General features: G+C 37.2%; 1 protein-coding gene across 1 annotated transcript in view; it reads left to right on the forward strand.

Annotated features, from left to right (window-relative positions):
* prmt3 (protein arginine methyltransferase 3) overlaps positions 1-26,724 on the forward strand; it is an 85,424-nt gene that overhangs the window by 16,011 nt on the left and 42,689 nt on the right. The window contains exon 10 of the mRNA XM_051704384.1: positions 10,605-10,704. Coding sequence (XP_051560344.1) covers positions 10,605-10,704 — 100 coding nt within the window. The remainder of the gene's footprint in view (positions 1-10,604; positions 10,705-26,724) is intronic.

Raw genomic sequence — 26,724 nt, forward strand, 5'->3', positions numbered from 1 at the left:
TGCGTGGGTTTGACATGCCATCAATGTGTGTGGGGAGGCATGCAGAGCATTTGGTCCACCACCACTTGTTCGACTACTTCAGCTGCCGAGGGGCTGCCAGATATCAATCATAGGTTTGCCAGCCTTAGAAGTTGCGCCGCCTGCACCCGAACCAGATCACGGAGCTCATATCCCCAATCATGAAACTTTTGGGCAGCGCAGACCGACGAGAGCCCCACCCTGGCGAGTATTCCTTTTTATGTACCTGGTAATCATTCACTGAGGTGGCCGGCAATGAGTTGTACACCCACTGGGGTTCCCCCGTCAGGAGGGGCACAATATGCTAAGCCCACTCCACGGGTTCCCACCCCTCATGCTCGGCCACCACCTTGACCGTGTGCAGGTACGCCTCAACATCATCCTGATCCGTCAATTTGGTCAGGAGTTGTTGGCCTTTTCGACTCTGCTCAGGAAGGGGCACCTGTGCGGCACCCTCCCCCCGAAGATGGAGTAGCGCCTCCACATTCCGACCCTGGCCAACAATGAGCTGTTCCATTAGCTGCTGCTGGCAAACCGTAAACTCTCCGAGATGACGAAGTAGGTCCTCAGGTTCTGGGGCAGGAGCGGAGGTGGCCGCCAGCTCAGAATCCTGTTCATGTCATGGATAAGAAGTTCGCATTTCTCCACCAAATGTATTAATTCCACACACTTATTAGAGAAGGAAGTGAATGGTGAAGAAGCTTGTGAGGTGTCGAGGTGCTCATGCTGGTAGGGGCAGAATGTGCGCTAGGTATGTAGATTCTGCTGGAGCATCTTTGGCGTGGAGGCGGAGGAGCTGACGCCGGCTGGATGAAGAGCCCAGTGCAATCAGTCGCTTCCTAAAATAAGAACAAACAGAAGAGGCAGTTAGTTTCATGCATGCCTTTCCTAGATCATTCTCTGTCTTCAGATTCTCCTGCCGGCATTTGCAGGTGCATCTCAATAAATTAGAATGTCGTGGAAAAGTTCATTTATTTCAGTAATTCAACTCAAATTGTGAAACTCGTGTATTAAAGAAATTCAATGCACACAGACTGAAGTAGTTTAAGTCTTTGGTTCTTTTAATTGTGATGATTTTGGCTCACATTTAACAAAAACCCACCAATTCACTATCTCAAAAAATTAGAATACATCATAAGACCAATAAAAAAAACATTTTTAGTGAATTGTTGGCCTTCTGGAAAGTATGTTCATTTACTGTATATGTACTCAATACTTGGTAGGGGCTCCTTTTGCTTTAATTACTGCCTCAATTCGGCGTGGCATGGAGGTGATCAGTTTGTGGCACTGCTGAGGTGGTATGGAAGCCCAGGTTTCTTTGACAGTGGCCTTCAGCTCATCTGCATTTTTTGGTCTCTTGTTTCTCATTTTCCTCTTGACAATACCCCATAGATTCTCTATGGGGTTCAGGTCCGGTGAGTTTGCTGGCCAGTCAAGCACACCAACACCATGGTCATTTAACCAACTTTTGGTGCTTTTGGCAGTGTGGGCAGGTGCCAAATCCTGCTGGAAAATGAAATCAGCATCTTTAAAAAGCTGATCAGCAGAAGGAAGCATGAAGTGCTCAAAAATTTCTTGGTAAATGGGTGCAGTGACTTTGGTTTTCAAAAAACACAATGGACCAACACCAGCAGATGACATTGCACCCCAAATCATCACAGACTGTGGAAACAACACTGGACTTCAAGCAACTAGGGCTATGAGCTTCTCCACCCTTCCTCCAGACTCTAGGACCTTGGTTTCCAAATGAAATACAAAACTTGCTCTCATCTGAAAAGAGGACTTTGGAACACTGGGCAACAGTCCAGTTCTTCTTCTCCTTAGCCCAGGTAAGATGCCTCGGACGTTGTCTGTGGTTCAGGAGTGGCTTAACAAGAGGAATACGACAACTGTAGCCAAATTCCTTGACATGTCTGTGTGTGGTGGCTCTTGATGCCTTGACCCCAGCCTCAGTCCATTCCTTGTGAAGTTCACCCAAATTCTTGAATCGATTTTGCTTGACAGTCATAATGCTGCGGTTCTCTTGGTTGGTTGTGCATCTTTTTCTTCCACACTTTTTCCTTCCACTCAACTTTATGTTAACATGCTTGGATACAGCACTCTGTGAACAGCCAGCTTCTTTGGCAATGAATGTTTGTGGCTTACCCTCCTTGTGAAGGGTGTCAATGATTGTCTTCTGGACAACTGTCAGATCAGCAGTCTTCCCCATGATTGTGTAGCTTAGGGAACCAAACTGAGAGACCATTTTGAAGGCTCAGGAAACCTTTGCAGGTGTTTTGAGTTGATTAGCTGATTGGCATATCACCACATTCTAATTTTTTGAGATAGTGAATTGGTGGGTTTTTGTTAAATGTGAGCCAAAATCATCACAATTAAAAGAACCAAAGACTTAAACTACTTCAGTCTGTGTGCATTTAATTTATTTAATACACAAGTTTCACAATTTGAGTTGAATTACTGAAATAAATGAACTTTTCCACAACATTCTAATTTATTGAGATGCACCTGTATATCCCTCTCCTCTTGATGGGAAAATCTGCTGCAGGTGCGAACGATCAGCCAGAGAGGCTCCGTTGATTGCTGTTGCCAGGGGCGATGTTGGTTGCCGCATAGCCGTCTCGCCACAAGTGAGATGAAAACGATGACGTATTTGTTGTCATGTGAAGCAGTCATGTGATCCATTCAACCAAAACAATCAAGATGGTGGCATGTGTTTTAGCAGCGCTGTTGTGCCTGATATCCACATTGATAGCATTGTTAATGATAAATGTTACTTTGTACAACCTTCACATTGCATTCCTGTGATGGCAACAGAAGGTTTACTTGGAATTGGTATCCAGTGATGGAACACAAGGACAATTGCATATCAGATCGTACATGCAACTGCGATTTTTCACACGCACAAAATGTGATTTAGGAGTTTTCATACGTTTCAGTGTGGATGGGCAACTTTTGGAAAATGCTTAAAAACGGCAATGTGGATGGAGAACGTTTCGAAAACAAAAACGCCATTTTCAAATGTATCCGGATTAATGTAGATGTAGCTTAAGAACTGTTCTTGAATGAAAAGGAGCTGTGTAAAGATTCTGAAAATAAACAAATACAGCAGAATTTTTCATTTTTGGGAACTATACCTTTGTTTTCCTCTTTGGTGTGTCCTGAACATTTCCTTTGTCAATATGAGGATTTCATAGCTTTCAACATCATTCTAAGTCTTTTCCATTTTATCATGGTGCTATTCCAAAGGTTCAACTTTTGAGACACACACTCCATCTCAGCTTTTGCTGTTCTACTAAAAGCCTCCAACTTCCTCTCTACAGTGACATGTCTTCCTTTTTATAATGGCCATTCCAACACACCACCTTCCACAGTTGTAATAAACACAGACCTAAAGACATTTTCGCCAATTTTTGGCGTAGAGGCTATTACCCAGCAATCTCCTGTGGAGGACTGCCTTGCCCCCAGTCCTCTTTGTATTTGTCTCAGTGGTTGACTTCAATAAAGTGTCTGCGAGCTGGAGTCACGTTTCTAAAGGCCTGTCGTTTACCTCTGCCCAGTCGGCTTCCAATATCCCTCACTTCCATCCCTCCTCAGTGTCTCACGCGCACGCTAAACATACAAATGGACTTCAGCTTGCCCTGTCTGCTTCTTTTACAACCTATCTACCCATTAAAATTGCCTCATGTATCACCTCCCAGGGCACTTTCAATTCCAGAGTAGGAATATAGTTTTATACACTGGAGATGTACTCACAACATGTGGTGTTTCTGTGAGATTCTTTTGATTATGGTTATTGTTATTATCGAGTGTAAGGAGTAGAAGCAGGCAAGAGAATGGAAGGAAAATGAAGTTTAATTTTACAGCTCGCTGGGCCGCTGTTGGGCCAAGCCCTCCTATGCTGCCTGTGTGTATGAGTGGGTTTTGAAGGGGTGGTGTTTCTAGGTAGAAATGCATGATGCTTAACACTATATAGGGGAGAGAAACGTTATCGAATGCTAATATACTGTAAATACCTGGAGGCAAAAATTCTAGGTTGAGAAACCTTTGCATGCACTGCAAAAAATCTATTTCTTATTGAAAATTTCTGTCATCTTGCAGAAGCAGAACAACATGAGATGTTGTCTTGTTTTCTGAGAAATCAAAAAAAAAAATTGGTGGGGTTTATGATTAAAAAAAGAAACAAAATTGCCAGTAGGGTGAGACAAAGAAACTTGTTTTACCTGTAAATTAAGGGTTTTTTTCTTACCCCACTAGCATATAGTTTTTTTATTGTTATAAGCATAAAGTTTACTTAACAGTGTTGGTTAAATTTCTCTAAAAACAAGACACAACTTATTTGTCATTTTGCTTCCAAAGTACCTCATTTTTATTTATTTATTTTTAGACATTTTTACTGGAAAACAAGAAAAAGAAAATTATTTTTTGCATTTTACAATTACAGTAGTGTGAGAAAGTGTGGAGTCACTGAAAACCCTGATAAGTTGACTTTACTTGATTGAGTAAACTCATTCCCTTAGTTGAATTGATTAATGCCATCTGTAAAACTTGTGTAATTAAGTTCACTTAACTTGGTCTTCAAATAGTATGAACTTAACTATTTAAGTTCAGGTAACTAGATGCAAGTAGATATCACTCAGATTTGATATTTATATATTGTTGTTTCTACTTAATAATGTTAGTTGAATTGACTCAAATTTAAATCAAACAACACAGCCCAAATAAAGAATTCGATTTTAGGTTAATCAATAGATAAACTTAATTATCCACTGAATTGCATATTATATATCTGTACTTTAGTTGCACATACTGTAGACAAGGTGAACTGAAATAGAGGTAGGGTCCAACTTGACCAAAGCGAACACCGATCTCTCAAATGGTGTCATCACACAAAACAACAATTTGCAACAAAACAACATCTGTAATACTACAGAAGAGCTAAATCCTCTATGAATTCTTAATAACAACGATTTAAATGCCCCACAAGTTCTTTTTAACCAAGGAAACATAGTAAAATAATTCAAACGCATAATAATGAGTATTCACCATAGCCTCCATTTTGTACTTTATCATTTGAGTTATTAACAGTTAAAATCTAAAGTCTATGGTTTTAAGATAAATAGGTTTAAATAACATAGGTATTTGAGTTATGAGCCCAAAACTTGACAATTCAAGTAATGGTTAAGTAAGACAACTTGATTTTTCCAGTAATTAAAACATTAGGGTTTACAGTGATATTATTTTTACTTGCACAATTCCTAAAATATTGATTAAATTGTTTCTTAATGATAAAGTCCTGTCAAACATATACACTAAATATTGTACATTCACAGTGCTTTTGAAGAGCTTTAATAATTTGAGGGATAATGATGAAAATAGCTACTGAATTCAGGTTTTTACTTAGAAAAGTCATAATTTTCATTTTGCATCTTGTACAACTGAATTCTGTTTATCAGAAATATGGCCTACTCAAAGACAAACCAAAATATTTTTTTTGAAGAATTTAAGACCAGAAAAATAGTTTCTGCTTGAGCCTCCATCAACAATCAGGCCATCTGTGTGCCATGGAATCGGCATACTAGTGGCAAAGATGTATCCACATCGAGAAAGACACCCCTTTGATAGTGATGTTCATGGCAGGAACTGTTTGGTTATCATATAGGGTGCCACTGTTTTCCAAGAATTTAAAGACTTTCTATCACTGATCTAAAACTAGGGCTGGGTATTGATACAGATTTCCCAATTCAATTAGATTCCGATTCACAAGGTCTCGAATCGATTCAATTCTGATTTCGATTCAATATTGATTCATATGGGTTTATTTGAGTTATAATGTCCCTTTTGCTAACATATAAAATAAATTATCTCCCATCTAATGCTGTTAATTATACAGGGGACCTTTTAACTAGACACATTAGGAAAATAGTATTTTGACTATTTATATTTTATTACTTTTTTCATATTTTTTCACATTTTGGCTTTTTTAAAAATAAACAAATAAATGCATTCAATCAATCAATAAGATATTATATTCATATATTATTTTTGTTACATATTTAGTGTTAAATTGCATAATTTGTACTATTTCCAAGTATTTACATTGATTTGTTGAACACGTGCTAAAACCGATACTGTCCCTTTAACAAAAAATTGCATTTCTGTAAACAGCGCCTTATGAACACATGTTAACAAGAGAGGACTCGAATGGCTTTACCTCATCTGTGCGATGCATGATTACAATTAAATGTTTTTTGTAGTTGTTTTTGATCTACAACTGACTGTAAAGAACGAAAGTGTATTAAAAGAGGCCGTATTCAATGACAAATGGGTTGTGTGGATCTCGTCCTTGGACACATTACACGGAACAACTTTTACTCTCAACACGCTGTGAAAGAATCTCACTGCTGAACACTTCTCGACTAAACTACACAATTACTTGTGAGTGAAATGTAAACATTTATCAGCCAGTTGCCAAATATATTCACTTTAGTCACATAGTGCAAAATGTGGTTGCAAATGCAAGTGATTTCCTCTCATCGATATCGAGATCGCGATTAATCGGAAAAACTATATTTTTACCCACCCCTATCTAAAACACAAAAGGAGTTGCAGTCATATGAACGTGACAGTTATCAAAAACACTGCAGTATGTGAATCCAGTGACTAAAGGCAGAAATAAACTCCATATTTTAAAAGGAGAAGATGTCTTCCTTTAATGCCTCAGCACACTTACAAAGAAGTGCATCTTTGTTCTTCGTTCAGCGACATAAAGAAGTACAAAAGTGCTGAGCAACGACATACCAGCCACGCCACTGTGGGAGGCGATTAGAGGTACATTTAAATATGAGGATGCTCAAGACTACATGTAAAACATCAACTAATATGGCATTAAAATGTGTTATCATATAACTTCATGCCTCATTGTATGAGTAAAATGTACACAAGATCAGTGTTTTAACTACTCGATGATGATTTAAAGTAATTAAATATACGTATATGCAGTAGACAACGTGTAAATTGTTTTGTTTTCATTCTGGATTCGTGGAGGTAATGAGCTAACATACTATACGTGGCCATAACGTGCTGATTACGCTCTGTTACTGTCATTAATGATGATACTGAGACTACTGCAAAGATGGGTGTATAAAAGAGTATTAATGGGTAGAATACAGACAAAAGAATTGATATCTCACTTTGGGCACATGTGTAAATAGCTTTCGCTGCAGATGGTGCATGAGTGAAGCAGCATCCAACATCAAAGAGAATGAGCACTTTAGAGTAGTTGAGCAGGTTTTATTCCTTTTGTTGACTAATTAATCAAAAACAAAAAAATCACATGTTCTTGGAAAATGTTTCTGTGGATGATCGTACAGGTGTAGGTAAATTTGCACCAGCTCGCTAATAACTCACACACCAGTGTGTTCATGATGTCAGATCTTAATTGACTGAATGGGAAAAGTAGGTGGAGCTCCAAATCAAACCTACTGATGATGTGGACCAATAGCAGTAAGAAGGTGTTTAGCAACTGTTAAGAAGTTTTACTGAAAGCTCTGTTACGAACATTCGAAACGAACTCAAAAACACTTTTTTTTTTTTTTTTTGTTGGCCAGATTTTGTTTTAAATGACGTCAAACCTGTTTGTTCTTCGATTTCGCAGAAAGTATGCAGGGACCTTTATTCATTTGAATAATAGACATGCAAAATAACAGTCAGAAAGGGAGGGTTTCTGATTCTTTAAAAAAAAGTGTGCACCAACCCTGTGACTCTTTATTGCTGTTGACAGAAGGCTGTCACACAGACAAGTGGGAATTCTCAGGACACCTGCTTCAGTGAAATATGTCATGTAGTAGGGACATTTCATGCAAGAAATTGCTTACACCACCTTTAAGTAAAACATCCCAATGAGCAGCATAAGCGGACCTCAGTTTTAATGACCTTGATTATTTATACCTGAGGTTTTCAGTGTATCCTCCTTCAGAATTTGGATCCAAATCGAATTAAACACACCTGCACCAGACAATCAAGGTCTTCAGGTTCACTTGCATATGAAAGGCAGGTGTGTTAGAATAGGGCCGGGGTGAAACTCTGTACGACAAATAGATCACAGAAAGCTGCTTGTGTCTAGAAGTTAAGCATCATTCTGTAAAACACGAGATTCACATTTGCTGATACCAAGGTTAAGGTGCGCTCACATTACACTATGCAAGCTCATGCAAAGAAGTTATATTTTCTGCTATGCACCAAAGTTAAAATCCAGTGATCTCTGACCTGTGAATTTGCATAGCCAAAAGACATTTGACCAATGGAGGATGTAAATGTCACAGATTGACCTCTTGGCTCAATGGAAGAAATACAGTTTCCAAGCTACATGGTCTGCAATGTTGTGGGAAAGTTAAGTAGATGGTATATTTTAACAATTAGAATGTGTCATTACCGGTATTTGTGATTTATATTATTTAATAAAAACAGAAGCCCTTGAGAGTGACATCTTATCTTTCGTTGCAGGGTATTAAGTAATTTTGCATTCTCAAAGCCTAGTGTGACAGGAACTTTAGGGTTAGTTTGGGTTAGAATGTCGCTGTTGCGAGACTTTTAACAAAGGTTACAATCTAGACGCAACCCCAAAAGCGGATTGAGCTAATAAATATGGTAAATGTTTTGTGGGCTTTGTTAAATGAGCATCTTTATCTTCACCTTTGACAAATAAGTACTCCATGTCTTAGGAGCATTTACTGGAGAAATCCAGATAATCCCCACATAATCTTTAAAATTGTTACTTATAGCCTAGGTTTAAAAGGTTAACTCCAAACAAACTGGTAATTCAGTGGATAATCCAGCCTGTCATCATCACTTAAAGCATAGATCCAATCATTATCTTAGAGGAGCAATATTCTGTGATCATTTTCCCTTAACCAAGTAAGGAAACTGGATGTTGGAGGGTTGTTCTGTATTATCCCAAATCCCCCCTCCTTTGTCCACCCTCTGTAGCTGATATTGTCCTCTAAATTAACCCAGTAATGAGATTAGTGTTTCCCTGCTCAAGACAGTCCAGGGAAGGAGGGGAGGGTTACAGTATGATCCTGGAAGAGTGTGATAGCGAGGAGGTGCAGAGATAAGGATCGGCTGGGCAGAAATGCGCTCTGCAGCCTTGAGTAATGACTCTGTCCCTAGTAACATTAGCTGTCATGATAATGGAGTATTTAGAGAGATTGATGCCCAGGGTTACTGGTCAAAAGGGAACAATCATTTAAATAGGAGGTGGGGGGTGCATTAATACACATAAAAACAAACACTCAGGTGTACAGTAGTTTGCTGACCCTAGTGCTAAAGGTCATGGGAGAAGATGCTCTTAAATTGGAATCGTTAGGATTGTTGTCCCGGTGAGTCCGTTGTGTTGTGTGTAATTTTGATAGATGAGCAGCAGTGTTGAGGAGATTGATTCCCAGACAAATTAGAGTAATTAACATTCATTGTCTCAGATGAGGTGTTTTAAACTACTCCCATGCATTTTACAATTAAATTCTATATAATGTGCTGTTAACACTGACTTACCATTCTTTATCTTTGGAGTCCCAGAGACCCTAATGACGTATGTGTAAAAATTATAACACATTTCTAAATTACAACGTCTATTATTTTATATTTTATTTATGTTTCTGTGACCTAATTAAAACCCACTAGCAGAAGTTATAGAAGCCTTTTGCCCTCTTTTTTTATTATAAAGTAGGTGTGCACTTTTCAGAAATATGATTGCTGTCCTGTATACAGTAGTAATGTTGTTTCTGATTAGGATCATGCAATATCTAAAAGCATGTTATCAAGTTGAAATTGTATTTATAATAAATTCTCACAAAATTAGGAAAAGTCATGAAGTGTCACCCTGATACTTGAATGTTAAGCAAATATTTTGAACGATTAAAAGGTATTTGGGGTCTGTCAGACCCTAAACAGTCTGGCAGTTCTCAAATATGTTCCTCGAATTTCAACTAAATTCTCAAATTTATGTTCATCTTACATTTTTGATGTTAAATTTCGTATTTAATCTTTTCCGGTTTTTTTTTTTTTTTTCAAAATTGAATTACAATTTTCAGCAGTTCCAACTGTTGGGATGGTTCTAACAAGAAATTGGTTCATAGAGTTATTTTGTTATTATTGAGTCATTTGTTAACATTAGTTGCATTAAGTACCATGAACTTAAAATGACATTTCTTGACATTATTTATTAATCTTTGTTCTTGTTTACATTAATACTATTCATTGTTAGTTCACTTTAGTTCATTGTGCATTAACTAATGTAAACATATACAACCATTGATTTTGTGTTGATTTTGTATTATACAACTTTTTTATTTTGTACTTTTGATTTGATTTTGTATTTTAAAAATGCATTAGTATATGATGAAATTAACATGAACCAAGATTAATAAATGCTTCTTTTTTTTTCATTGTGTAGTAAACAAATGTTAACAAATGGAACCTTATTGTAAAGTGTTACCCAGTTCATGTTTAATAGTTATACGGATTGCATTACAATTGCAATTTAAATGTTGCATAAAAAGCCATTAGTTCCTTTATTTGCTGTTCCCCAGATCTAATAAACTCGAGGACACCATCACATTGATCAAGGGCAGAATAGAGGAAATAGACCTTCCTGTGGAAAAAGTGGACATAATCATTTCAGAGTGGATGGTGAGTGGATGTTTTTGTGCACTTTTCAAATGTAATCATTATATTAATACGCTTTCAAGAGACAAGAAATGTCATTAAACAAACAGTTTTGAACTATTTTGAAACACACTGTTTGCTTACTTAATTTGCTGATACATCACAGCTATTGATGCAGTTAAAGGTTGTTGTGACAAAGTAGACATAAATCGAGTGAACGCTTCCATTCTGCTGATAGGTCAAAGATGTATCGGAATCTTTTTCTGCCAAGTCATTTATCTTTTCAAAAATCTGCTCAGGTGTTAGGAAATATAAAACCTGAGACAGTGAAGTATTTTTGATTGATTAATGAGAAATTGCTGACAATCTATAATGGCATAAATTCTGTTAACATTTTCACATTTTAGTAGGCAACCATCACATCTCATCTGTTTAGATGTGGCTGACATATTGAAGGTTTTTATTCATCTGAGTCCACTGTGGTATGTTGAGAAGAATTAGAATTTAGGAAAAGGCATTTTGAATTTGTTTCAAATTTCTCCAATCATCTAAGTGACTTTTATCATCACTTTTGAAAATAAACTCTTCTAATGAGTTTTATCAATAAGAATAGTATTACATTTGGTTCTCAGCAATTTAGAGCAGGAAATGTTGCATCCCTTTTTAAATTCGACAGTGAAAGGGGATAAAGCTTGTATCACACTGCACCCTTTTTAAGTTCTTTTAATGTGTAGTCCAGTAGGAAAGGGGAAAAGTAGGTTATAACAGTCGAGCCACCTAGCCACAGGCTCAAAAGGGACACTGGAGAATCATTCTCTAAATTTGGAAACTTCCAGAATTTCCCACGAGATTTGAACCTGCGTTTGGTTTTTTGCTGTCTCTGTAATTTTTATTGCTTGCAGGTTAATTGTGAAAAATAAATGTTTTTGGATTTTCTTCCCTTTGGTTGCATGTTGGGACTATAATTCAACAAACTTAATGCCTGAAGGAAAGTGTCTTTGAATTTTCCTCTAAATACTTGAGTCTGTATGTGTGTGTTGCTTCTGAAAATCTAACCTGAGATTTGGGTCAATGGAGCACATTATTTTATGATTATAACTCTGGCTTGCTAAATGGTAGAAAATTCCTGTCATTCATCATATGTGCATTGTCGTCCTTTTGATTTGGAAACCTTTTCAAGTTTATGTATTGACACCATTTCCTTTTGAAACCAGGGAAGCATGCAGTCTTTTTCTGAAAATCATTTTCAAAATGTTGTGGTACAGTAGTTTTACAATTACCTTATTTCACAGAGTAGTAAGTGACACATGTCCACAGAAAAAAGCAGTCACCCTGCTCCACCACCTCCAATGCCTTTTTCTTTTGACAATGTTGTCAGTCTAAAAGGATTAGATTCCAAACAGGTTCAGAAGTGAGTGAGTGGAGTGTTGTTGTAGATACCCTAGCATCGGCCACATTGTGACAACTCACTCACAAGCGGCATCTCCTATCAGACATTTTTTGCATCGGCTCCAGAGTGTTTACCTTCCCTTGTGGCATGACCGGAAGTGAGTTGCGCCAGCAGGGTCGTAGACCTGAGCTCAGATACTACTTTGAAACCAGGAAGTAACTGCGTTTGCGTAATAAGTGACAAGTTCGATTCGGAGGTTGCATTTTTCCAAAAAAATTTTACTCCACTGATGGTTAGGTTTAGGTTTGTGTTTTGAGTTGGCAGGTACATTTTATAAAACATGCATTCCTCTTCACTAAATTACTGCCTGTACAGCTCAAAATAATTCGCTGCACAACTTGCTTTTGGTGCCCCTCTGTGGACATTACACCCAGAAAATGGAGTTCACACATGCCCATACGCCCAACAACACTTACCGCTTCTGCCCCTGGGCGGCAGTGTTTCAAATTTCGGTAAGCACAGTGATTTTATCTAAAGAAAAGTCTGTTTCTGATTTCACTGTGAGATCAGTCTGTGTAGATTCAAGCTTCCATAAAATGCATTATCATTAAGGTAAGGTTAGTTTAAGTTAAGTTCATATTGCGTCCACACAGTCATCGATCAAACAGATGTCTAAGAAAGTGTCAATAAAGATTATGTTTATAAGCATTGTGTGTGGAATTTAGCGCCTGTCTTCTTGGGCAAAGTTTTCCATTTTTGTCCATTTAGTTTCCTCTTTTATATATTTAATGTTTTATTTTGGGATTCATATTGGAAGTGTAATATTGACGTTTTATTTTAGGTCTGAAAATAATTGCAATTAAAAACACCCAAGTATTAGTGCAAATAGTTATGCCTGAAACATACTCTTATGCAAGTACACAAACACAGATAACCCAGTCGCTATAGTGGCCCTTGCTGCAGCGCTGAGAATGCAATGCATTAACACGTGTCATGGTTAGTGTTTTGACAAATTACGGAATACTACAATGTGTGCAATCAAGCTTACACATCTAAAAAAAAATTAATTCATGTTTATGTATGGAGTATATTATGTAACCTTTTTTGCATCTTTGATTGGTCAATTCCTGAAAAGGTCTCCTGTGTTATTCCACATAAAAACAGAGCATGTCAGCTACCACAAAACAACAACATTTGTCACTTTTTCAGTTAAATTCTCCTTTTGCCACCAGTGCATGTTGCTGCTGTGGCTAGGTTCTCTTAAGCAGAGGAATGTTAAGGCTAATTTATACTTACTGGGCGAACAGGCTTCGCTTAGTTCGCCTACAAATAATGACGAAATGCAGTGATCTTTTTGTTCTGCCAAGGTGTTCGTTTGGTGAGATTTCTCCTGTTCGCGTACATTTCTGAAATTCTTGATCCAAGAGAACTCGGCTCGTCGAAGAGCGCTGATAATTAGTTAAAACTATTCGTGGGTGTGGTTTGGACGTGACTTTTTTTATACAATCGCACGTGCCAGCTGAGGAATTGTTACCTACGTTACTGTCGTTAAAATGGATAACTTTGAAGCCATCTCTCAGAGATTGTATGGAAGTATATTTTTACATGATTTGCAAAGCAGTCTCTACAAAGACGGCACGGCCACGACAAATGAGTGAAGAGAGGTTTGAGTTTTTAAAAGTGAAAGGGGCCGTGACAATCTAATAAAGCAAAGAAGCGGAAAAATCACAGCACTAAAATGGCGGTCCACAGAGAGAAAAACCTGCATTATTGGCTTTGCTTGTAGCTGGAACAGTACGTTAAACACTGTGACATCACCCTAAACAAACTAATTTTAAAACGACGATGCACATGGTATAAACGCCGGTTTCGGTCGCCTAGGGTGCTTTATTTCATCCAGGAGAAAAAAGTTTGGCTTCTTCCAAAGTATAAACCTGGCTTTAGTGATGAGTTAAATTTGATGAAAAACATGGTATAGGTATTGGCTTTGGCAAACTGGCATTGGTGTACCTCAGTGCCAAATGGTGTCATCTTTATCATTGTCTTTAAAGACAAAGTTTCTCCTAGGTGGTTGACTGTCCTACTTTTCTACTGTCTTGGGTTTGTGTGTGTACTTGTAAGAATAAGAGAGAACGAATCAATAAATCAGAGGAGGTAATTTTCAGAAGAACGAGATGTCGTCTGGCAGCGAGAGATGGGTTTGAGCCACCATAATGTCATTTCATAACTCATACAATTGATCTATATTTTAACACCCAGCAAAACAAACAGACTGGATTAGATTAAGGGGCTGAAAGAGAGGGATGGTTTCTGCCACTGTCTAGGTGGAAAAGAGGAGAAGTGAATTAGAAGAAGGCTAAATAAAAGTTGCCAGGTGATGATCCATCACGTCAAATGCTACTGGCTTTTCAGTACACAGTTACACCTCTTAAGGCTGAAACATAATCTACGTAAGTACGTGAACGTAGATGTGATCGCTTGGCCACCGCATTGCCAATGCTTGGTCCAGTTGAACATGCTTAACATGCGTTCTTGCGTTACTGTGGCAGGAACAAACCTTAAGTACTCGGGGGCAATAATGTTACCTTCAAACGTCTATACCATTAAACTGGATGTGTCATTTTTCAGGTAAGTTGCTATAAATATACTGACTTACACTTACTTGTTCAGCAATATTGTCTTCAAACTGTTGCTCTGCCATGACAGTAGTTGACTTGAAAGATAAAACGCCCTAGAAACGGAGAGTTCACACTAATCTCGCTATAGTGCCCCTTGCGGCAATGCTGAGAATGCAACACACATTTCAGAAAGCAACGATGCATGAAATCAAGCTTGTGTCGCAAGATGTGTCTGCGTTCACGTATTTGCGTAGAGTATGATTTGGCCTTTAGAAATGTTTGAACACTTCACAGCTTCAAGCTATTCCTGCTGAAGTTGAAGGCCTGTTTTATTAATATATTTCCCCCTCTAGCGGCTGCACCGACTAGCCAATTGGTTCTACCATTAGTCAGCGCGCTGGGTCTGTGTCAACTTGTTGTGGATCACATGACGTTAGTCATGCTTGTTCTATACATTGAGATTGTATAATAACCTGCAATGGCCAAATAAATTTGGAATTACGAAAGTGAAAATAAAGTGAACTTGGAGCGCTTTACCTTTACAAAGCATGTTAAAAGGGAACCACATGGTCTGATCTGAGTTCATTTAAAGTTCTCGCATACAAGCCAAAATTCTTGCGAACCATTCCAAAATATATCAAGTGACATCTAGAGGCTTACCGAAACTAAAAGCGAGTGGGACATGATTGTTCTTTACACTGTTTCTGACACCAGTTATTGAGTATGTCCATTTTTACTTAGCCACCACTAAAAATGAGTAGTCATGCAAGCCACTGTATACAGCAATTGCCACATCAAAGTATTTGTTGGTCATTTGGTCGTATTGGTCGTAGGTATGGTGAATCCCACTTTCAGCTTGATGGCTTTTTTGAGCTGGTTTGCAAGGACAGCTGGCATATTGTTGCATTCATAAGGCATTTATAATGTCTTATGATAACGTTACAAAGCAGATTAAAAGATTTAATTTCTTTGGCTATTGTGAAAAATTGGCTGGTGTAAACTGGGATAAAATTGTAGATTTTGAATTTGAATTTGGCACATCCAAAATAACCTTGCAACCTCTATATCACTTGAGGATTACGATCAATTTAGATTTCTCTGGATTTGCGGTGTATTTTCACCTTAATCTCATGGAATGAATATTACTATAACTACATTTTGGCAAACTAAGTTTTACTACGCGTTCTACATTTTAGCACAGTTTCCTGGTGAAATGAACATTAGAGGTGCTACAACAGCTGTGCGTTTTATTTACTTTCACAAAATTCACAAGTGCAATGGCTTATTGTGGCTATATAAACACTTATTTTTTGCTCTGTTACTCACACACTGTTATGTTATGATATTGAAACAGTTTTACTCTAATGCATCATTTGAAAAATGATACATTTCAATAGGGATGTCCCGACTCCCGATATCTTAAAAATGCTCCGGTACCAAAAACCGATACCATCTGATGTCATTATGTAAACATTCAGCGTACAAATTAAAATCATGTCATGTTCTAGTGAGATTATTTAACTACAAAAGCTGTGATTTAATGAGATAAATATATAGATTGCATGTAATTCAAATGTGAGCGCTTGTGAATGTGTGGAGACAGTATTGCTGATGCTGGCTGCTCATACCTTTTTTTTTTTTTTTTTTTTTTTTTTTTTAAAGCTCCCCTTGGTTCATACAGGGAAAACACCATCATGAGCATTGCACACTCTGTTTGTAGCAGATGACAGTAACGAGTGCAAATTCACGTTGAAGCACGAGGCACATACAGAGTACTTATTTAATTAAATAGCAGCCTTTTGTGTATTAATTATCACTTTGAGTCACATAGCACCCGGCTTTTCCAAAGTGGGAATCTGCCGTCATAATGTCAGAGCTCATTGGTCATAACAACAGAGAAACACTTCAGAATAAAAGCTCCATTAAAATAAAAGCTACATTTATGGGGAAAAAAGTGTAACAGAAATATATCACTACAGTAAATGTATGTAATATTCACTGTAATACGACTGCTGCTACTACTAATAATAATAATAATAATAAATCAGTAGTAATTGTATTATACTTGAGCAGTATCTAACCTCTGTGATGCTCTGTTATGCTGCACTTTATTTGACAAAATAGAACTCCAATGTTGTGTTTTGGATTGTGCTGTGAGGTTCTGTATATAAGCAGTTAATTTGATAAAAAATTATACAATATTATGTTGAAAATGAATTGTTATATTTTCATTTGATTAAAGTTTTAATGAATTAATTTATTTAAACACCATTTTGATGATTAAATTGAAGTGAGTGAAATACCAAAAATGAAGTATCGTACTCCTACTTGTTCTAAAAAAAAATGGTATCAGGACATCCGTACATTTGAATGCTTGTATTACAGACCCACCTAAATTAACACACTTCCAATTCCAATGTGATTAGCTTGCACAGTATCTCACCTGATAGAGTGTTGGACTTTGGACTTGGAAGACTGGGGACTGAGCCCAGCCAAACACACAAATTACACGTGAGACAAAAGTGTCATAGAAGTGACACAAAATGATGTGATTGCTTCAGAAAGCATGCTTTTCATGTTGCATTTGCTTTTAGGATGCTATCTGTTAGGTTTAGGTGTTGGTTAAGGGAAAGCATAACTGTTTTATGTTTTACTCATTAAAACCTCAATCTAACATTCACCTTTAAAACCTTGTCTAATTGCAACACCATTTCATTTGCTATTTTTCAAATGCCCCCCACTGGACATTTCACTGGGAAACTGCAGCGAAATGTGTAATAAAGATATAAATTATGTTTTACAAAAATGTTGCCACAGAAATGTCATTTTCATGAGATCAGGCAATGTATTTCAGATAAACAAGTTAGGGCAAGGCACTTTACCTCAGATGGCTTCATAGGAATTGTCCTTGCAATGGTTCATGTTGCCATTCTATCATGCCATCGTGTGAAATTTGCAGAAAAAATGGCACCAGTCCTGGTTGTGTGGCAAACATTCTATTCGATATAATTCCAGAGTAAAGTAATAAAGCCTTAAAATCTTGAAAATCTGTTGGAGGTCTGAAAAGGAACTTTAGTTAAAGTCACCCAACTCTGAAATGAGAAGCTGCACATATGCATGTTAATTGTACAGCTTGCACAACAACTTTTCCGTACATCCATTTCTGTTATGCATGTTTGCCATTTCTGTGGTCCAGTGCCTCAAATTTAACACAACAGTTTAAACTTAAGGTTTATTTTTATTTTTTTGAGATTAAGTACTCTTTTAAGATATTATGAACTGCTGTATGTGGTGCTGGTCAAGTTGAATTAATGGCAGATCCCATCTTGGGCCTCACTGTCTCTTGATAGTAGTCTTACCTGTCGCAGGAGAAGACAGCTGCAATCAGTCACTCTGTCCACAGCCTACAGCTGTTCTGCCACCCACACACACACACACACCACACACACACACACACACACACAAACAAACACAAATGCACAAACAAACAGAGATACTCTGAAGTAGTGCTGCGGGGCTAATTTTTTATTATTCTCATTGATATTGTAATCAAGATTATTCATTTTGATCAATAGAATTTATATTACTCTTACTACATTGTGTAGGGCAATCGCATGCCATACTCTTCAACATCAGTAAGTCAGGGCAACATCATATTGGCCCTCTTAGTAGCATAAATAACAAACTTTTATTCAAAGTTTGAAATAATTATACACAAAGTGAGCAATTTGACACTACTAGAATGCTCCCATCCCATTATAATCACTCAAGAAAAAAGCTGATCAATTACAAGTTGAAACTGTGTAAACTTATAGCAATAGTTTGAGCCTGTTTAGGGATCAGAAATTAGACAGTAATTAACGATTAATAACTGGACTTGTAAGGGACTAGTTACGGACTTGTTTGGAATTATAATGTATTTATTAAGCCTTTGTTCGTTGATTTCTTACCCTTGCCTAATAGCTAGTGGTCAACCGATATAAAAAAATAAATAAATAATAATAATAAAATATATATATATATATATATATATATATATATATATATATATATATATATATATAATAAAAAAGCATTGCAAATAGAAAAGTTGTTCGTAATTGGAGTAGACCGATAGAAAGTGGAATGATGTAATAGACACTTATTAGTTAATTTGGGCTGTCATAATCTTGTAATTTATTCAATTAATTTTGCAGCTCTACTCTGATGTACCCAGATATACTTGTTGTTAAAAATATATATGTGGCACAAAGAAATTAATATTGTGTTGAGCTAAATTGCAAGGAAACAGCTATCACTCTTTGAGCAAAATATAGTAGACTCAAGATTCTTCATTTCCTACTATTCTCCGAGTCCATCAAGATTTCCCCTTTCTTTCTATGTTACACTGTGATACACCCAACCTGTGTTTCACAGTGGTTACCTGAATCTGTCAACGATCAATAATGAAGCTTTCAAGCATCCATTGTCCTACTAAAATTAACCATGGAAACATGGGGCTTGCCTAATTTGAATATTAATTTACAATATGCTACATTTACTACTCATCTTTATTCATATGCAAATCAGGCTCTTCCACACTCCATGCACACTGAACAAACAGTACTGCTCTTAGTGTTTTGATATATCTTGCAAACTAACCTTTATTAACACTCATTTCATGTAGTGATATGGTAAGTTATCTTCCTGTCCTCAAAATAATAACTACTATACAGTTTAAAAAATATATATATATTTTTAATAATGCAATAATATCTGATATGTTTAATGATAGGGTGATAAAAAATAAAATACATTGACTTTTTGTATTTTTTTGTTTTTGTCTATCAATATTTTACTTGTCTGCCACGATAATGCCTTGAATTAAGCATAACACTGGCCTATTCAGTGCACAGCAATCAATTTTACAACTGAGTTTGTCAATCTGTCCAAGGTCAACTTAAGAGGTGTTCTCACAGGACTCGTGCTTGCTCATGCCTAGAAGGGACCCTTTTGGTGCGTCTCAATAGTTACATTGCATTTCACTGGTTCTCAGCATCTCTAGCCATAAACCCCATGTTTTTAGGACAATGTGTCATGTTAAATGTTATTTGAATCTTTCAAAAACATGCTTAGAGCCCCTGCACTCTGCTATGTCCAGCTGTCTGTGATCAGCTGTCAGTTTGTTGTATTTACAGCTGCATGTTGCCTATACAGCTGAAGTTGCGCTGACTGTCCCCTGCTGACTGACACTCGTAAAAAGGTGGTACTTCAAGATTGCTCCATTGGTAGGAAAATTTATTGTAATGATGGTGCAATTAATTACCTTTTTTTTACGCATAATTTTTTACAAATATTATTAATATTACTAAATTAACTGCTTAAATCAACAGCCGGAGTTTTAACCACAATGAACATTTATTATTACAGTGTACTTCAGTGTACACAGTGTATTGCAGCGTACACACACAGATTTCAAAATCCTGCTTGTGTCATCAACCGTCCCCCTCCAGTCCCCTCTTTAAAAGTGGTGATAAGGTAAAAAAATTAAATAAAAAAAAAAACAGGTGATATTTAAGACATTAGTAGAACAGTTTTTATTGAAATTTTATTGCAATTAATGCCAGTGCTAAAACAATACATTTATTACACTGTGTGGCTTGAATGATTTATATGTTTGTGGCTTTGGATTTGTTAGAGTGAGTGAAGAAATTAGAGATTACACAGCCCCTGGGAGTTGGCTTGATATTGTTGTGCTGTAATTGAGAGGATTGTTCATTGAATGCTCATGACATTGGCAGTTGCTGAATACTGCTGATGCCAGGTGTTTATAGAGTATAGATGGCCACTCTGGGCCAGACTTACACTATTCTCTGATGTTCACAGGAAATCTACGACAACAACATGCTCTAATGCAGACACGAGTTAATTGACCTATGTTTTTTAGCAGCGTTTTTTTTTTTTTTTTTTTTTTAAAGCTAGAGACATTGCAGAGGCATTGCTGTCAACTTACCGAAGCATTATTTGTAATATGAAACCTCTTTTATTTGTTTTAATGCAAACTGTAATTACATTGCATCATAATGAGTTATCTGCTCCATCAAGAAAAAAGTAATGTTCATCTGTGTGTGTGTGTGTGTGTGTCTTTGTGAGTGAGTTTGTTTATGGGGTAATTCATTTTAAGTGCATGAATGCTGCTGTCCAATGTTCATTAGCATTTCATTAGTTGCATTCATGTAATCTTGCTCCACATGGCTTAATGAATGGATCTGAATTTTGACCACATCCAGCTTTTAATGTTGCAGTGACTCTCTCTACCACCAGTGTGTGTCACTGGATCTTTTGTAGATGGAATTACACAAAATGTTTCTGCAAAAAAAAAAAAAAAAAAATCTTGTGTAATGCAACCTTCTTATATGTTCCACAAAGTTTAAAGCTGCACTGAATTAGTCCCTAAGTAATTTGTGAGAGTTGAAGAAATGTAGAAAAGTTAAATACTGAACTTTGTCTTTCATAAACAATAATAAAACTTGTCTGGCATCTGTTAATACAGATGGTGTCCAGTGCTTATTGTGGTGCAGCTGCCACCATAGTCTCCGAACAACTGATTAATTAATTTTTGTTAACACTTTAGTTTAGGGATCAGAAATTAGACAGTAATTCATGCCTAATAATTACACTTGTAAGTGACTAGTTATGAACTTGTTTGGCATTATAAAGTATTTATTAAGCCTTTATTGGCTGATTTCTTATTCTTGCTTTATAGCCCCTTTATAATTGCTTTTGTCTTAACAATGTATTTCTTAGCTAAAAACAAAACATATCAATAACTAGTATGATGCAAAATACATACTTTATAGGTTTTCAGTAATTTGTGTGAATGTACAACTTATAAGTATGAAATATAATCCATATAGTACAGTATTTCAACAAAGCAGGGAAGGTTAGGGTTAGGTTTAGGGGTAAGGGTTGGTGTAGGGTGTTTGTGGGACTCTAAATAAACACAATAAACATGCTGCAGGGATGCCCCTATACTGTATGGTAGTATTTAATTAGGGGTGCAAATACCATCTAACACTGTTTCCCCTTAGTGCAAAGAGAATGCTTTTTGTTGCTATTTACACTAAGCATCAAAAGTCTCTGCCTTCTGTATTTATTTTATACTTAAGTTGCACATTCACATAGTGTAATGAGAACCTATAAAGGATGTATTTGCACCTTACTAGCTATTGGTCTCTTGTTTTTACCTAATAAGTTAATTGTTAGGAAAAAACAAATGTAAAGAGGTGATTGACCGATATGGGTTTTTAATGGCCAATGCCGATATCCAGAGAGCAGTGTGGCCAATAGGCCAATACAATGCCAATAGATCACACAATTTAATATTGTAAATAACATATGTTAATAAGTTAACATAAACTTTAACTTATAATAATATTAAATATAAAATAATATTCTATTTTAAATGGTAGATAGCAGTTTCTTCTGATTTCTGTTTAGTCATCAAATTTTAGTAATATACAGGTGCATCTCAATAAATTAGAATGTCGTGGAAAAGTTCATTTATTTCAGTAATTCAACTCAAATTGTGAAACTCGTGTATTAAATAAATTCAATGCACACAGACTGAAGTAGTTTAAGTCTTTGGTTCTTTTAATTGTGATGATTTTGGCTCACATTTAACAAAAACCCACCAATTCACTATCTCAAAAAATTAGAATATGGTGACATGCCAATCAGCTAATCAACTCAAAACACCTGCAAAGGTTTCCTGAGCCTTCAAAATGGTCTCTCAGTTTGGTTCACTAGGCTACACAATCATGGGGAAGACTGCTGATCTGACAGTTGTCCAGAAGACAATCATTGACACCCTTCACAAGGAGGGTAAGCCACAAACATTCATTGCCAAAGAAGCTGGCTGTTCACAGAGTGCTGTATCCAAGCATGTTAACAGAAAGTTGAGTGGAAGGAAAAAGTGTGGAAGAAAAAGATGCACGACCAACCGAGAGAACCGCAGCTTTATGATTGTCAAGCAAAATCGATTCAAGAATTTGGGTGAACTTCACAAGGAATGGACTGAGGCTGGGGTCAAGGCATCAAGAGCCACCACACACAGACGTGTCAAGGAATTTGGCTACAGTTCTTGTATTCCTCTTGTTAAGCCACTCCTGAACCACAGACAACGTCAGAGGCGTCTTACCTGGGCTAAGGAGAAGAAGAACTGGACTGTTGCCCAGTGGTCCAAAGTCCTCTTTTCAGATGAGAGCAAGTTTTGTATTTCATTTGGAAACCAAGGTCCTAGAGTCTGGAGGAAGGGTGGAGAAGCTCATAGCCCAAGTTGCTTGAAGTCCAGTGTTAAGTTTCCACAGTCTGTGATGATTTGGAGTGCAATGTCATCTGCTGGTGTTGGTCCATTGTGTTTTTTGAAAACCAAAGTCACTGCACCCATTTACCAAGAAATTTTGGAGCACTTCATGCTTCCTTCTGCTGACCAGCTTTTTAAAGATGCTGATTTAATTTTCCAGCAGGATTTGGCACCTGCCCACACTGCCAAAAGCACCAAAAGTTGGTTAAATGACCATGGTGTTGGTGTGCTTGACTGGCCAGCAAACTCACCAGACCTGAACCCCATAGAGAATCTATGGGGTATTGTCAAGAGGAAAATGAGAAACAAGAGACCAAAAAATGCAGATGAGCTGAAGGCCACTGTCAAAGAAACCTGGGCTTCCATACCACCTCAGCAGTGCCACAAACTGATCACCTCCATGCCACGCCAAATTGAGGCAGTAATTAAAGCAAAAGGAGCCCCTACCAAGTATTGAGTACATATACAGTAAATGAACATACTTTCCAGAAGGCCAACAATTCACTAAAAATGTTTTTTTTATTGGTCTTATGATGTATTCTAATTTTTTGAGATAGTGAATTGGTGGGTTTTTGTTAAATGTGAGCCAGAATCATCACAATTAAAAGAACCAAAGACTTAAACTACTTCAGTCTGTGTGCATTGAATTTATTTAATACACGAGTTTCACAATTTGAGTTGAATTACTGAAATAAATGAACTTTTCCACGACATTCTAATTTATTGAGATGCACCTGTATGTGCACATTAAGAAATTGTTAATTTATTAGGAAGAAGGAAATAACAGTACACACAGTAGTCCAACAACCATGGATGGCATGTACGCATTAACAATCACATTTTCTCAAAAAATATAGTACAGTGAATAAGACATTTACCTATAGCGCACGTGAAGCGCTTATACTTTGAAGTTGCACTCATGCGCTCGTGCGGATCCAGCGCGAGCAGCAATCTCCTGACAGTTTAAACGGTCTGGATCGCCTGTTTGGATTGTCATGGGCAAACCGTCATTTTTTGTGAATCAGAGGATCTTTTGATCCTGATCCTGAAGTTTTGATTCTGGCTGATAGAATACGTGCCTCAGAGGAGGATATCAGATAAGTGCTCGCTGGATTTTTGCGAGGTTCGTGAATTACATCTGTTTAAAGGAGATATCTGCATATTTGCAGATGGTATATAATAGAAGTTTAATTGATATTTGCCTTTAATCATTAGAAAAGTTAAAAGTTACAGGGAACTGTTGAGGAGAGACTGTTAGAATAAATGCTTTAGAGGTAAATAAATGATGGATGCTGGATCTGCTCAAATTTTGTGAGGTTGGTTTATTACATCTGTTTAAACAAGATTTGCGCATATTTGCAGACGGTATACAATATTATTTTTATTGATATTTGCCTTTTTTCATCATTAGACAAGACAGTTAAAAGTTACAGAGAACTGCTGAGAGAGAGAGAGAGAGAATGAATCAGACGAGCACTTTAACATTATGAGCTCAAACGTGTCTCTGAAATGCAGACCGTTTAAATGACACTGTGTTGCAAACCAGTCTGTTATTTTAGTAACATGATGGCATGTAACAATAAAACGAACTGTGACTGGTCGTTTACATGCTCAGTCGCTTCACATGCAAGCAGGCGATTCTCAACGCCCTCAAGAAACAAATCTGCCAGACGGGAACATTTATCAGCCGATGCCGATAATTAAAAAAAAAACTGAATATTGTCTGATTTATCGGCCTCGCTGATATATCGGTTGACCACTAGCTATTAGGCAAGGGTAAGAAATCAATGAACAAAGGCTTAATAAATACATTATAATTCCAAACAAGTCCGTAACTAGTCCCTTACAAGTCCAGTTATTAATCGTTAATTACTGTCTAATTTCTGATCCCTAAAATAAAGTGTTACCTGAATTTATGTGTTATGTTTATACTGTATATGTGTAATACTGTATATTATGTGAGAAAATAATTGTGCTCAAACTGATTACAAACTAAAACTAATATACTGATGATAGTTGGAGTTTTCCTTGATTAAACTGTATTTCACAGAATATATTTTGCTCTACGTATAAATGTTTAAATATTTGGAGTGAAAAAAAAAAAACCTTTGCCTTAAAGAATGATTCACCCAAAACAATTTGTCATTGTTTACTCACACTTACGTTGTAAGAAACATAAGATTTCTTTCTTCTGTGGAACACAAAGGGACAGAGGCAGAATGATCAGTCACCATTCACTTTCATAGCATCTTTTTTCTATTCAATGAAAGTAAGCATCTTTTTTTTTATAACATCTTTTGTGTCTGGCAGAAGAAAGTCATACGACTTTGGAATGACACAAGGGTGAGTAAATTATGACATAATTTTCATTTTTGTGGTGAACCAACCCCTTTAAGATTGCCACATGTAGGGGCCTGGGTAGCTCAGCGAGTATCGACGCTGACTATCACCCCTGGAGTCGTGAATTCGAATCCCAGGGCATGCTGAGTAACTCCAGCCAGGTCACCTAAGCAACCAAATTTGCCCGGTTGCTAGGGAGGGTAGAGTCACATGGAGTAACCTCCTCATGGTCGCTATAATGTGTGCTTCTCGCTCTCGGTGGGGCGCGTGGTGAGTTGTGTGTGGATGCCGTGGAGAATAGCGTGGGCCTCCACACACGCTACATCTCCGCGGTAACGCGTTCAACAAACCACGTAATAAGATGCACGGATTGACGGTCTCAGACACGGAGGCAAGCGAGATTCATCCTCTGCCACCAGGATTGAGGCGATTCATTATGCCACCACGAGGACTTAGAGCGCATTGGGAATTGGGCATTCCAAATTGGGGAGAAAAGGGGAGAAAAAAAAAAGATTGCCACGTGTAAAAGTTACCGAAGACCTAGCATGATATGCAAGAAAGTTAATAGTTCTGTTCCATTTTGACAGAAAACTTTGTATATAAGCCGACTCAGATATACCTACATGTAAATATCCACATATAGTTATTTATACTGTATATACACACAATGCCCTCCCCCCATCTTCCCTCATCATCTCTCTACTTTCTCTCTCTCTCAAACACACACACACTCACACACACTGCAGTGGAGGCAGTCGCCTGTGAAATTGGGTTCTAAATTACACCATGGAGAAGCTTAGCCATCACTCTAATGCTAAGTCTGTTTAAAAACGACCCAGAGAAATCCAGTGTGAGTCGCTGTCACAGCATGGCTTTTAAGGTTGCTGGTTCAGCTGGCCTCAGCCTATTGAACACAGCAGTGCCTATCTAACCTTTTACAATATCAAACTTTAAAAACATATGCATGGCCATTTGTGAGTCATGCTCACCAATAGGGTAAAGTCTTTCCTAACCTTCCTAAATTGCTTAAAGGATATTACATTTAATACGGAATTGAATCTGCACCTTCATGATCCATTCTCAACACAAACTGTACAATGTAGGCTTCATAACTTTGAAATGTATGGTATCTCTCCTTGACAGTCAATAAATGTGATTATTTTTGGAATTACTATTTGTAATTTGTTAAAAATGTAAAAATGATAGTAAATTGTGTGAAGTGGGTAAATCCAAATGATCGCCAACTTTTGCACCAACTAGACACCAGAAGACAATGCTGATGAAGAATGTTGCCCCTCATCCTCGGTACATCCATCACGTCTGTCTTATATAATTGATTATGCCTCTGTTCC

The sequence above is a fragment of the Myxocyprinus asiaticus genome, chromosome 1 (assembly GCF_019703515.2).
Source record: "Myxocyprinus asiaticus isolate MX2 ecotype Aquarium Trade chromosome 1, UBuf_Myxa_2, whole genome shotgun sequence".
Classification (NCBI taxonomy): domain Eukaryota; kingdom Metazoa; phylum Chordata; class Actinopteri; order Cypriniformes; family Catostomidae; genus Myxocyprinus; species Myxocyprinus asiaticus.